This window comes from Leucoraja erinacea, chromosome 39 (assembly GCF_028641065.1).
Source record: "Leucoraja erinacea ecotype New England chromosome 39, Leri_hhj_1, whole genome shotgun sequence".
In the NCBI taxonomy this organism is placed as follows: domain Eukaryota; kingdom Metazoa; phylum Chordata; class Chondrichthyes; order Rajiformes; family Rajidae; genus Leucoraja; species Leucoraja erinaceus.
The window spans coordinates 6,441,109-6,455,700 of record NC_073415.1 but is presented as its reverse complement, the minus strand read 5'-3'; the positions used below and the strand labels follow the sequence as shown (position 1 = coordinate 6,455,700).

Genomic DNA, 14,592 nt, shown 5'->3' with positions numbered 1-14,592 from the left:
GCAACCTCCGGGAACCACCTGCAACCTCCGGGAACTGCACAGAAACCTTGGGTGGGGCGCAAAGTCTCCAGAGGTTTACGCGAAGGGTTTCCTAAGTGGGACAGGGGCAAAAACTCGGGTCTTACGTTCGCCGAACCATGGGTGGTAGAGCTGCTGACTCGCAGCTCCAGCGACCCGGGTTCAACCCCCGGTGCTGCTTGTGTGGAGTTTCCCTTTTCACCGCGCGGGTTTGCTCTGGGTGCTCCGGTTATTTTCCTCACATCCCCAAAACCGTTCATTGGCCTCTGTTAATTTCACCTGGTGAAGAAGGAGTGGATGACCAAGTGGGAGAACATGGAACTAGTGTGAAAGGGTAGTCAATGGCCGGCGTGGACTCGGCGGGCCGAGTAGCCTTTTTCCATGCTACATCTATAAACTTAAAACAAAAACAAGCTCAACTGGGCATCCTGTAAGGAGTTGGAACTGATTGTTTTAGGCGATGATTCTCCCTCCCTCTCACTCCAAATCAGAACCCAGGCTGATGGGATAATCTGGACGTCTGCCTGTCTCTGTTGTATACTGGCTAGACCCAGTAATTTTGCTGGAACGGAGAACTAGTATAAATCCGGATCTTTCATATCAGAGAGAAACTCTCCTGATCCGATGCTTCTGAATCATGAGAGGGGCGTTCATTGATACAGAAGGGAAATGTTAGAAATACATTATCAGATACAGAGAGAGACGATATAGCTGCTACCACACAGCTCTTAAACCCCCTAAATCACCATAGACCCCCCGATGCTGTCTGTGTGGAGTTTCTACGCTCTCCGTGTGATCGCGTGGGGTTTCTCCCGCATCGTAAAGCGTCTTGGGCAAGTTAGAAGAAGGGTTTCGGCCCGAAACGTTGCCTATTTCCTTCGCTCCTTAGATGCTGCCGCACCCGCTGAGTTTCTCCAGCATTTTTGTGTACCCTGGGCAAGTTAAATGATCGCTGCTAGTTCTCCCTCTCGAGTGTGGCAATCCGGGGGCAGATGGTGAGAATGTGGAAGAATAAAAGTAATGCTTGATTATCGATCCAAACTGATTGGCTTCAACCGTGTCTCATTGGGTCTCACGGATCCAGATTCAGGGGGTCAAATGCATAACATTTTTTCAGTGCAGAATTGAGTGAGCGCTGCTATTTCTCAGCTCGGATGTTAATATTTTCCTATCCCAGCCTCGAGTAAACAACCCCACAACGATCTGTTGGAGGTAAAGTATCCCCCCTCCCCCCCCCCCCCCCCCCCCCCCCCCATCAATAATTATCTAACAAACACATTTAAAAATAATAATAAATGTCTATTATATAGTAGAAATCAGCAGTTCGATCTCGCTGAGTAAAACATGACTGGGCGGCACAGTAGCTGGTAGAGCTGCTGCCTCACATGCTCCAGCGACCCGGGTTCGATCCTGACCTCGGGTACTCCCTGTGTGAGCGTGTGGGTTTCCACCGGGTGCTCTGCTCTCATCCCACATCCCCAAAACTGTAGGTTAATTGGCTTCTGCAATGATGCCGCCGCTGATCTGTAAGGAGTGGACAAGAAAGCGAGTGGCATCGGTGTGGTGTGACGGTGGGCTTGGACTCGGTGGGTCGAAGTGCCCGTTTCCATGCTGTATCCCTCGCCAATACTGAACTACTTTCCGACTTCACTTGCTGTAATGTGCCGGGGTTGTCCTGGTCTTGTGAAATATGTGATGAAAATGCAATTGACATTAAGGGCGGCACCGTAGCGTAGCGGTAGTTACTGCACCAGAGACTCGGGTTCGATCCTGACTACTGGTGCTGTCTGTTCAATATCCCTCTTGAGGAACGTGTCTCTTCTCTTTACACTCATTACCAACATATCTCTGTCCAATGAATCTCGAATTTAGGATATCCTAGAACGAGAAACAGGCTTAATTTTTTTTTTGATTAGGGATACAGCATGAAAACAGGCCATTCGGCCCACTGAATCCACAACGACCATCGATCATCCATTCAAACTAGTTCTATATTATCAAACCTTCACTCCCTACACGCTGGGGGTAATTTACAGAAGCCAATTCACCCACAGCCCCGCATTTCCTTGGGATTTATGGGAATGTTGTGTGTATTTTCTCAGAGATAGAAACATAGAAATTAGGTGCAGGAGTAGGCCATTCGGGAATAATCTTCCTGTATCTAGCCTGTCCAACCCCTTAAGAATTTTGTAAGTTTTGGAAAATCTCCGGTTTCCTCCTACACTACAAAGCCGTATAGGTTTGTAGGTTAATAGGCTTGGTATAAGTGTAAAATTGCCCTCGTGTGTGTTGGGTCGTGTTAAGGGCCTGTCCCACATGGCGATTTTTTTCGGCGACTGTCGGCGACTGCCGACTGACATATCAGGTCAACAAAAAATTGCGGCGTGATGACGTATTGACGAGCCGTGTTGTTTCGTGACGCCGCTGGAATTTGAAATATTCAAAATCTTTTGGCGACCCTGATATAACGCCAGCAGTCGCCGAAAGAAATCGCCAAGTGGGACAGGCCCTCAAAGCTGCGGGGATCGCTGGTCGGTACGGACTCGGTGGGCTGTATCTCTATACTAAACTAAACTAGGACTATATTCATTTAAGAGGGAGTTAGATGTGGCCCTTGTGGCTAAGGGGATCAGGGGGTATGGAGAGAAGGCAGGTACGGGATACTGAGTTGGATGATCAGCCATGATCATATTGAATGGCGGTGCAGGCTCGAAGGGCCGAGTGGCCTACTCCTGCACCTAATTTCTATGTTTCTATGTTTCAGACTATATCAGTCTGAAGAAGGGTTTCGGCCCGATACGTGGCCTATTTCCTTCGCTCCATAGATGCTGCTGCACCCGCTGAGTTTCTCCAGCATTTTTGTGTACCTAAGACTATATTAAACATTGATTCATCTTGGTTTACAGATTCGAGCACCATAACCTGCAAATATCTCAAAGGATCCTGCAGTGTTCTCCCGTGTGAGCCGAACTATAACGAAGGAAAACGATTGTGCGACGATGGGACTGACTGCTGCTATCCGTGATGGCCCACATTGCCCGGTGTGGACGTCCAACTTGCATCACCCTAAGTTCACACTGGGAGAAAGGCTCAGCCTTCCAACACACCCTGAATTTGCATCTGATTAATAAAATTCTACCGACCTACAGCTGGTAGTGTCCTTTCTTTGTCTGCTTCATCGTGTGTGGCGATTGTAGCCTGGGAAGTGTAAAGTGTGAAAGGTGGGGATTGTGGTGAGATGGTGAATATCCGGTCTTTCCATCTCCAATGTTCACGATCACACTCCCTATCGTTAGTGAGCCTTGTCAAGTCAAGTTTATTTGTCACATACACATACGAGATGTGCAGTGAAATGAAAGTGGCAATGCTCGCGGAACAACAAAACAACCAAACAAATTATAAACACAATCATAACACACATATTATTGTACGTAATAAATAATAGAAGGAAAAACGTTCTGTACAGTTAGTCCCTGGTGAGAAAGGCGTTTACAGTCCGAATTGCCTCTGGGAAGAAACTCCTTCTCAGCCTCTCCGTTCTCACTGCATGGCAACGGAGGCGTTTGCCTGACCGCAGCGGCTGGAACAGTCTGTTGCAGGGGTGGAAGAGGTCTCTCATAATTTTGTTTGCTCTGGAGTTGCACCTCTTGTTGTATAGTTCCTGCAGGGGGGTGAGTGAAGTTCCCATAGTGCGTTCGGCCGAACGCACTACTCTCTGCAGAGCCTTCTTGTCCTTGGCAGAGCAATTGAACAGAACAATGTCTCTGTCTAACCAGCGGTAGACATAAAATGCTGGAGAAATTCAGCGGGACAGGCGGCATCTCTTGAGAGAAGGAATGGGTGACGTTTCAAGTCGAGACCCTTCTTCAGACTGATCTACTCTTCGACACATTTCCAATAAAAAAAAAACGCTCAGCTCACAACACGAGTAGCGCTGTAACAGGAGCTGTAAAAATAGGAGACATTTCTTCAGCATGCGGTGGAGTAAATGAATCGCAGCAACAACAAAAAAGACACTAGGTGCTGGAGTATCTCAGCGGGATGGACAACTCTCTGGAACATGGATTGGTGGCGTTCCGTGTTGAGACCCTTCACACATTTTGGGGGGTGGAGGGGGATTCGCATCAATTTCTCACCCCTCCCCTCACCCCCCCCCCCCCCCCCCCCCCATCTCCTTCGTCCAATACTTACTTCCGCTGACTCCATAATTTGCACCTAATTCTCATCTCACCATATGTGTCTTTGCCCCAGCCCCGCACGGCCCTATTTACCTTCTCCCCAAAATCCATAAATCTGACTGTCCTGGCAGACCCACTGTTTCTGCCTGTTCCTGTCCTACCAAACTTATTTCCACATACCTCGACTCCATCCTAACCTCCCCTGGTTAAATCCCTCCCTACCTAAGTTCAAGACTCCTCGCACGCTCTTCGTCTACTCCAGGACTTCTGTTTTCTAGGCCCCCATCCCCTCATCTTGACCATGGATGTCCAGTCACTCTACATCTCCATCCCCCACCAGGAGGGTCTCAAAGCCCTCCGTTTCTTCACCTTCGAATCCTCAAGGTGTGTCTTTGCATATCTCGCATTGGTCCAACCATCTGTCATGTCATAAGTGATAGGGGGAGAATTAGGCCATTCGGCCCATCAAGTCTTCTCCGCCATTCAATCATCTGTCTATGGATCCCCCTTCCATCCCTCACCTCTATCTACCCATCACTTGCCAAGCTTTGTCTCGCGCGTTCTTCGGTTCAAGTCCTCCCATCACCACAACGACCAGTCTAAAGAAATACCCCAAGCCGAAACGATGCAGTGTATTTCATGTTGAAGGAGGTGCAACCAGAAGGTTCACCAGACTGATTCCTGGGATGGCAGGACTTTCATATGAAGAAAGACTGGATAGACTCGGCTTGTACTCGCTAGAATTTAGAAGATTGAGGGGGGATCTTATAGAAACTTACAAAATTCTTAAGCGGTTGGACAGGCTAGATGCAGGGAGATTATTCCCGATGTTGGGGAAGTCCTGAACAAGGGGTCGCAGTTTAAGGATAAGATGGAAGTCTTTTAGGACCGAGATGAGAAAATCATTTTTTACACAGAGAGTGGTGAATCTGTGGAATTCTCTGCCACAGAAGGTGGTTGAGGCCAGTTCATTGGCTGGATTTAAGAGGGAGTTAGATTTGGCCCTTGTGGCTAAAGGGATCAGGGGGTATGGAGAGAAGGCAGGTACAGGATACTGAGTTGGATGATCAGCCATGATCATATTGAATGACGGTGCAGGCTCGAAGGGCCGAATGGCCTACTCCTGCACCTATTTTCTATGTTTCTATGCAACGTATAATAAGATAGAAATCAAGAGGGGCTGAATTGCAGAAGCTGTCTGAATGAGGTGTGTAGGTGTGTTAATCACAGCTGACCAGCTCCACAACGATGCTGTTGAATGAGAATATGGGAGAAAGGATCAGTGCTGGAACTCTGAGTGATGGGGTATATATTTGTGTCATGGAATCATTCAACTTCAAAACAGGCTATTCGGCCCATCGCAAGTCTGCCAACAATCAGTCACTCAAACACGGATCCAATCCTGTTCAGGAAAAACAAGCAAACTCTGTCCACTTCAACTTAGCAATAAAATCGAACTGCCATATTCTGGGTTTTTCTCTCTCCCTTCATTGCTAGCACACAGGGCCACCTCTATCTGGGGACGCGGGGAGAATGCCTGGAGTTTCAATTTACTATTGTACGGGAAGTGCCTAAGCAAGTTATTCTAAAGGCGATATTTTGCTGATGCGGATCTCTAGATTGGCCACAGTTGGGCGGTTAGTTTTCTGCTGGATATCTGTATTTCCATTAGTGGGAGCGTCTACTGCCAGAGGCCATAGCCTCATAACAAAAGGACGTGCCTTTAGAAGGGAGATGAGAAGGAATTCCTTTAGTCAGAGGGTGATGAATCTGTTGAATTCATTGCCACAGACAAGTCAATTGATATTTTCTTGAGGTGGAGCAGTTCTTGATTAGCACGGGTGTCAGGGGTTATGGGTTGTGTGGAGAAGGCAGGAGAATGGGGTTGAGAGGGAAGGATAGATCAGCCATGATTCAATGGCGGGGTAGTCTTGTTGGACCGAATGGCCTAATTTTGTTTCTACAACGTATGAACATGAAATTCCAGCATCCTACGGGAACCTACGCGGGCGGAGGGGGAACGTGCAAACTCCACAAGGACAGCACCAAAGTTCAGGGTCGAACATGGGTCTTTGGTGCTACTCTATCAGCTGTGCCGTCCATGCGTTATTAGGTAAATCCGTGTTATTGCTATAGATTAATTACCAATTAACATTTCCACGTGGGTCCTACAGATAGCCATCTTCATCTGCTGACGCGAGAAATTTAGTATCATTCCTACTGGCCCCAATTAAATGAGTCTCTCACAATAATTGCATCCGCTGTATGATTGGATGGAGAAACGTGGAAATCCGTGCTGTTCAATTGACTCAATTGGCATGTTATGGCCAGCTAGTTGACGGCCTTGTATTAAAAACTCGTGATTAGGAGACAGAAGGGCACGTTTGTGTTTTGCGTCAAGGTGGTCTTTGAGATGAAGGGTCTGAGTTTATTGCTGTTGGTGCTACTTGGGGTAGTTGGTGCTGCGGATGTGTGGCGTCAATTTGAAGGGCAGCCCTTTCCATGGAGGAAGGTGAAATCTACAGTTGGATCTGTTTTGGCATCGGCTGCGGTGTTGCAGGTGGCGTCTAGTGTGTCTCCTTTACGTACAGTTGTGGCGCAGTGTGGAGAGCGCAATCTGCTGGTCTTGGTGCGTATGGACTTGTTTGGAACAAAGCACCTGGTTAACGTTGCGGACCTAACACTGGGACCGGGAGGTTGCCGGCCAACAGACGACTCCCCTCAAAACCAGACCGCTTTGTTTAATTATGGACTACACGAGTGCGGGACTAAACTACAGGTAATACGGTTCTTTACACTGGTGGGGTGTTCATGTTTCTTTATACTATGTTAGTTTAGAGATACAACGCGGCCAACACAGAGTCCACGCCAATTGCGCTCGCCCCAGCCATTAACCCACACACACACTAGGGACAATTTTACCACTTACCCAAGCCAATTGACCCACAAACCTGAACGTTTTTGGAGTGTGGGCGGAACGCACGCGGTCAGGGGGGGGGGGGGCTTGGGAAACCTGAACGAAAACATCTGGAGCCTCTGGCGCCCCACCCAAGGTTTCCACGCGGTTCCCGGAGGTTTTTGTCAGTCTCCCTACCTGCTTCCACTACCTGCAACCTCCGGCAACCGCACGGAAACCTTGGGTGGGGCGCAAAGTCTCCAGAGGTTTCCGTTCGGGCTGTACCATCGTGCCGCCCATTAATGTTGAGGCACATGCCCGATTTTTCTGAGGTTATGTGCTGAATGGCTCGCGTGTATTCACTGGTCTCTGTATACGTTTTGTCCCTTAAGTCGTTCTTCCCTTTATGAAGTACTACCTTGCCAGTCGGAGTTTTAGTTTTTGGGTTTTGGAGATACATCGTTGAAACGGCCCTTCAGCCCACCCAGTCCACGACGACTACGATCCCTTCTATCCCCTCACGCGAAGCTCATTAATCTACAAACGTGCACGCCTTTGAAATGCGGGAGGAAAGTGGAGAAAACTCACATGGTCACGGGGTGAACGCGCAAACTCCTTTCAGACAGCACCACGGAACCCGGGCCTCTGGCGCTGTAAGGCGACACTTCGCCGCTACGCCACTGTGCCGCCCTTAACAAAACAAAAAACAAAAAAATCTTCGACAACCAGTCCAATAACAGAAATAAATGGCATTATCTCGTTAATTTGGTGGCGTGGTGAATAGCACCAAGGAAGCATGCTGGCGCTCGTTCACCCAACAGGTCAATGTGCGTGGATGTGATTATTTTAACCTAATATATTGGAAATACCAATCGCTGCTAAACTGCAGAAGAATCTCAATGTTCTTCTTCGCTCCAGGCGATTGGCTTTTTATCCCCTAAGCGACCTTCAAAATGGCAAAATGTATTCAATTTTCAGCCTGGATCAGTTCATTGACACCAGTTCGTGAGGAATAGCAGTAGAATTGGGCCATTCGGCCCATCAAGTCTTCTACGCCATTCAATCATGGCTGATCTATCTCTCCCTCCTAACCCCATTCTCCTGCCTTCCCCCCATAACCCCTGACACATGCATGTACTTGGTGGCAAGCATCCTCGTTAGCGTCCGTCAATTGTAATTTGAATAACTCGACCCCCATTAAGAAACAACGTTATAATTGAACGCTGAGTTTGATCTTCATTGGCACCTAACCTGGTCTCTTTCAGATGGTTGGAGATTTTCTCGTCTACGCCACCTACCTGAACTACACCCCGAAGTCTCATGGAGCAACCATTGTACGAACCAATGGAGCAGTTGTCCCCATTCAGTGCCATTATTTCAGGTAGTTAGTGCGTGCTCTTGTGTCCGTGTGTCCCTGAATGTGTGTGTGTGTGTGTGTGTGTGACAATGTTTCCGATGCCACCATCTCTCCTTGCAGGAAAGGTAACGTGAGCAGTGACCCCATCAAACCCACCTGGATCCCGTTCAGCTCCACCAAGTCTGCAGAGGGGCATCTGTCATTCTTCCTGCGTCTAATGAATGGTATGTGCTGAACGTCGGGGCTGATTCAAGAACGGGTTAGTGTTAAGGCATCGCCTCAAACCCATGTTGTCTTGTCCTGTAGATGACTGGCTAACAGAGCGCACCTCAGCCACCTACTACCTCGGTGAGCTCATCCACATCGAAGCTTCAGTTTCAATGACTAACCACATGCCCCTGAAGCTCTACATTGACCGCTGTGTGGCCACGTTGAGCCCGGACAAGGACTCCATCCCGAGTTACAACATCATAGACTACAATGGGTAAGGAGCCTATTGATTCTCCCAGCTATTCTAAGAATCTCAACCTGTTCACTATTTTACGCCATTCTTTGTCCAGTTGCCTCTTAGACAGCGCTGCCGACGATTCCTTTTCAACCTTCACCTTGCCAGGAGCTGAACGTGAGCCGGACAAGCTCAGGTTTGACCTGGATGCCTTCCGCTTCTTTGGCGATGACCGCTCCTTGGTAGGTGGAAGCCAACCCTTGCTCCACAGTTCTGCAAAATGGTCACTGGTGGATACTAACTCCTTCGATGTGTCCCTCAGATTTTCATCACTTGTCTGTTGAAAGTCACCACGGTGGAACGCAGCGATTCCCGGAGCAAAGCCTGCACTTTCCAGAAGATGCATTCCATGTAAGTTACCTCCCATCACGTTGCCTTCAGGTCTGATGTCTGGCCCCGGCTGACTTGCGATTTCCATTTTAGCTGGACCTCGCTGGAAGAATCTAGCGACGATGTCTGCGCCTGTTGTCAGAAGGGCAACTGTACCGTTGCAACGCAGGATCTGGTTGCTCCCAGATTACGGAGAGACGTTCAGGCGTTAAAGGGTAAGACATTGCTTGGAGGTTTAAACGGGGATGTATCCTTACACCTAACCAGAACGCTTTGATTATAGCAGAGTGGGAGAGCAAAATGGATAGGCCACGCGGAGTTGGTGCCCCAAGTAACGGGCGATTACACAATGCCCCTGTCCCACTTAGGAAACCTGAGCGGAAACCTCTGGAGACTTTGCGCCCCACCCAAGGTTTCCGGAGGCTGCAGGTGGTTGCCGGAGGTTGCAGGTAGTGGAAGCAGGTAGGGAGACTGACAAAAACCTCCGGGAACCGCATGGAAACCTTGGGTGGGGCACCAGAGGTTCCAGAGGTCTCCAGAGGATTTCGTTCAGGTTTCCTAAGTGGGACAGGGGCTTTTAGCAGTCTGAAGAAGGGTTTCGACCTGAAACGTTGCCTGTTTCCTTCGCTCCATAGATGCTGCCTCACCCGCTGAGTTTCTCCAGCATTTTTGTCTACGGGCGATATATTAAAATTGATGCGCGCCAGGAGACGAGCCAACGCTGATCTACACAGTTTGACTTTTGTGCTACTTGTATATTCGGGGTTGACTATTACACAACTTGAATAACTGGTAGAAATTTGTTTGGGTGAACAGCATAAAATGATGATCCTCTGAAGAACGGAACGTCACCTATTCCTTCTCTCCAGCGACGCTGCCTGCCCGGCTGAGTTACTCCAGCGTTTTAGCCATCCACAAGTCTAGCTGACAGTAGATCCATATTTTTGTTACAATGATGGGTGCACGCTATAATATAATGAAGGTCTTAAAACTTGGGTGTCACTGCTGCATTCCATGTCTTGCATTTATACTTTGTCTGGTTCCCAGTCTCCACACTCACAGCAGTCCCCATCCCTATTAACTAGTTATTTGCCTTTGCTTTTCTTCCCACTGAAACAGAGAATGATACTGGACTGATGTGGGAAGGTGTCGCTATGCTGGGACCGCTGGTCATTCTCGATACCCAAGTGTCCTCCATAACTCTCCCATTGAATGAGTTTGAGCAGCGTGGGCCGAAGACCTCTAGATTGGGTGAGTTGCAACTTTGCAACATCTAGCCCCCTCCCCAGGCCTCAACGCCCATCCATTCACTCGAGTTTTTTTTTTTGTCTTTCCATTGAAGGTGGATTACCTGAAACCATCCTCACTGTAACGCTATCTCTGACAGCTGTCCTTCTGGCCTCTGCTACTCTGACTGTCATGTTCCTGTACAGAAGAAGCAAGCAAACTCTGTTCAAATAGATTTCGATTATACAATAAAGTAAAATAACTGCATTCCTTGTATTTTGTTTCATTGGGAAGATCTTATTTTGGGGGTGATCCAACGGTGGAGACGTGGGTTCGATCCTGACCACGTGTGCTGTCTGTACGGGTTTTGTACCTTCTCCCCGTGACCTGCGTGGGTTTTCGAAGAAAACATCTTTGGTTTCCTCTCACAAATCGCACATGTTTGTAGGTTAATTGGTTTGGTATAAATGTGAAATTGTCCCTAGTGTGCAGAGGGCAATGTGCAGGGGTCAAGTCCAGTCAAGTTTGTTTGTCACATACACATACGAGATGTGCAGTGAAATGAAAGTGGCAATGCTCGCGGACTTTTGTGCAAAAGACAAACAACAAAACAACCAAACAAATTATAAACACAATCATAACACACATATTCTTTTACATAATAAATAATAGAAGGAAAAACGTTCTGTAGAGTTAGTCCCTGGTGAGAAAGGCGTTTACAGTCCGAATTGCCTCTGGGAAGAAACTCCTTCTCAACCTCTCCGTTCTCACTGCATGGCAACGGAGGCGTTTGCCTGACCGTTAGCGGCTGGAACCTATCGCTGGTAGGTGCGGGTTCAGTAAGCCGAAGGGCCTATTTCCACCTGTATCTCTAACCTAGACTATAGCAGTACACCTGTCCGGTCAGTTCCATCAGGTGTGCCAACTCCACTATAACGATAGAAACATGGTGTGGGGTGATTCTCGAGCATTAAAAGGCCTTTCTCTTTGGTAAAGTTGGAATTGCTGTGCGAGTCGCTTGTACATGTTTACCTGTTCTGTGCTGCAGAAAGTAAATGTGTAGGATCATTTGTAGGATGTACAAAGTTGAATAAATTTTGGAGTGATATATTTGATATATTTACAAAGATTTTCAAGTCAAGAATAGAACCCAAAACGGAATGGATTATATTTGGAATAATAGGAGAAGATACCAATTTAAATAAAGATCAAAATGTTTTTTTTAATTATGGGTTAATAATTAAATTAATACTTATATTTTGGAAAAATACAACCACACCAACTGTTAAAATGTGGATTAGGAATATGATGGACATAGCACGCCTTGAAGAAATGAGACTCCGACTAATAGATAAATATGACCAATTCTTAAGGAGTTGGTCTCCTTTCATCGACATTTTGGAATCATGTGATGCAGCGGTACCGTAAGGATTGCTGATTTCAGTTCATGACGCGGATAGATCTACATCTCCGAATACAGATTTGAAAAATTCTCTTTTAAGGGGCCTTCTCTTCTATTTCTACTTTCCACTTTCTCTCTTCCTTTTTTAATTTTTTGTATACACACTTCACGTTTTTCTACTCTCCACCATCTATTTTTCCACTTTTTCCCCTTTCTATTGTTTTCTTTTTCTTGTCCTGCTTACTTCCTTCTTATAACATAAAACTAGAGGTTGTACATAGAATGGATTACGGTATTACATAGTTGGCACCTAAAATTAGGTTCCACTGTACTGTTTTGTGCTGTATTAACTTCTAATAAAATAAACAAAAAAAAAAAAAAAAGAAAGTAAATGTGTCATTATTCTCTCTGGGATATATGACAATAAAACATCCTTGACAAGGTGTCGGTGCATACAGTTGAGAATTGGTTTGTTGGCACTTGTACTGAGATGGGGAAAGCTTTGTGTGCTATCCATTCATACTATACATGGGAGGTAGATAAAAATGCTGGAGAAACTCAGCGGGTGAGGCAGCATCTATGGAGTGAAGGAAATGGGCAATGATTCTGACCGAAACGTACTTCAGACATGTATACTCTTTCCATTAATTGGATGGCATGCAACAAAGGCTTTTTGCTGTACCTCCGTACAAGTGACAATAAACTGAACTGGACATCCATAAGTTATAGGAGGATAATTTGGCCCATCAAGTCCACTCTGCCATTCAATCATGGATAGTCTATCTTTTCCCCTTGAATCCCATTCTCCTGACCCCCACATAACCCTGACACCCTTTTTAATTAAGAATGTCGATCTCCATTGGGAAAATATTATTTGACCTCCACTGCCTTCTATGGTAATGAATTCTGCTGATGCATCACCCTCTGACTAAAAGAATTATTCATATCCTTTCTAAAGGTACATCCTTTTGTAGGGCCTCTAGTCCTAGCCTCTCCCACTCGTGGAAAGATCCACTCTATCTGCATGCACTTTTCACTATTTGGTAAGTTTCAAAAGATCCTTCTAAACTCCAGTAATACAGGTCCAATGCCATCAAACGTTCATCATATGTTGACCCAATCATTCTTGTAAACCTCCCCTGGGCCCTCTCTGACACCAGCTCATCCTTCCCCTGATATGGGGCACAAAACTGCTCATAATGCTCCAAATGTGGTCTGCCCAGTGCCTTAAAGCCTCAGCATTACCGCCCAGTTTTTTAATATTCTTGCCCTCGGGAAATAAATGCTGGTGTTGCATTTGCCTTTCTTACTACTGATATGACTTGCAAAGTAACTTTTCAGGAATCCTGCAACAAAACATCCAAGTCCCTTTGCATCTCCCATTTCTGATCCTTCTCCCCATTTAGAAAATAGTCAAATCAAGAGTGTTTTAATGTCATATATCCCAGATCGAACAATGGAATTCTTACATGTAGAAGCACCCCAGAATATGTAAAATAGAATGCTGTAAACAATATCATAAATGTGAAATTGTGTATATTCCCACCCGAGTTACTCCAGCATTTTGTGTCTATCTTCAGTGTAAACCAGCATCTGCAGTTCCTACCTAAACATTCTGTTTCTAATGGTTGAGTGAGAAAAGTTTTGACCAGAACTCTGACCGAACTTATTGTTCTTTGTCCTCCAATTTCGGAGGAACTGGAGTCCAATTGGATTTTCCAGGACAGAGTGCAACCCCAGCGATCCTTGCACATTAACACTATCCTACACACCAGGGACAATTTTACATGTATACCAAGCCAGTTAGCCTACAAACCTGTACTTCTATGGAGTGTGGAGGGAACTGAAGATCTCAGAAAACCCACGCAGGTCACAGGATAAATGTGCAAACTCCGTACAGACAGCACCCGTAGTCAGGATCGAACCCGGGTCCCTGGCACTGCAAGGCAGCAACTCTACCACTGTGCCGCCCTAAATTGCAGACTCCAATGTCCTCCCACCTCTCAAAGGTGGATGGTAAGGTCCATTGGACATTGTGCTTCGAGTGCAGGTGATTGCTAGAATTTAGGCGATGGGGGTGGATTTTCATGGGAGAAGGTTACAGAGAAAATTGGGGGGAGGGAGGTGGGAATGGGATTGTACCTTTGTGCTTTTGGCAATGTTGCAAATCTTCACCTTGCAAGTCTCAATCCCTGAGAGATTCGATCAGAATTCTCTGTGAAAGTAAATAGAATATTGAAGCTGAAATACAACAGGCTCCACTAGATGGTGCTATTGACCACTTGACCATTTGTATAAAATAATATTACTTGAAAATCAGTCACATAATTACTTTATGGTTTAACAACAAAAAAAGTTTGAGTATTGTTAAGTATTGAGTATTGATAAATACAGTAATTATGAAATCATTATAGATGAGAGGTAAATTTGTCAACCCTTTCTAAATTAATTCGAAGAGTAATTCTGTTTCTAATGAGTGATGGCGCCTGCAACTCTGGTTCAAGCCCGATGCTGTCTATGTGGAGTTTGCATCTGAAGATGGGTCTCTACCCGAAACATCACCCATTCCTTCTCTCCCGAGATGCTGCCTGTCCTGCTGAGTTACTCCAGCATTTTGTGTCTATCGTCAGTGTAAACCAGCATCTACAGTTCCTACCGACACGTTCTGTTTCTAATGGT

At 46.4% G+C, this 14,592-nt stretch overlaps 1 protein-coding gene across 1 annotated transcript; it reads left to right on the top strand.

Moving 5' to 3' along the window:
• The first annotated feature begins 5,683 nt into the window (after positions 1 to 5,683).
• On the top strand, positions 5,684 to 12,294 carry LOC129714484 (zona pellucida sperm-binding protein 3-like). Its single transcript, XM_055664120.1, has 9 exons — positions 5,684 to 6,975; positions 8,358 to 8,473; positions 8,570 to 8,673; positions 8,756 to 8,933; positions 9,010 to 9,136; positions 9,217 to 9,305; positions 9,378 to 9,499; positions 10,404 to 10,535; positions 10,627 to 12,294. The coding sequence occupies exons 1-9, from the start codon at positions 6,610 to 6,612 to the stop codon at positions 10,743 to 10,745; spliced, it is 1,353 nt and encodes a 450-aa protein (XP_055520095.1). The 5' UTR covers positions 5,684 to 6,609; the 3' UTR covers positions 10,746 to 12,294.
• The last annotated feature ends 2,298 nt before the right edge of the window (positions 12,295 to 14,592 follow it).

Excerpts from the sequence above, each read along its gene's own strand:
- LOC129714484 (XM_055664120.1), top strand. The coding sequence starts at position 6,610 with ATGAAGGGTCTGAGTTTATTGCTGTTGGTGCTACTTGGGGTAGTTGGT. Across the intron at positions 8,474-8,569 it reads ATTCAGTGCCATTATTTCAG|GAAAGGTAACGTGAGCAGTG; the intron begins GTAGTTAGTGCG and ends CTCTCCTTGCAG. Across the intron at positions 9,500-10,403 it reads AGACGTTCAGGCGTTAAAGG|AGAATGATACTGGACTGATG; the intron begins GTAAGACATTGC and ends CCACTGAAACAG.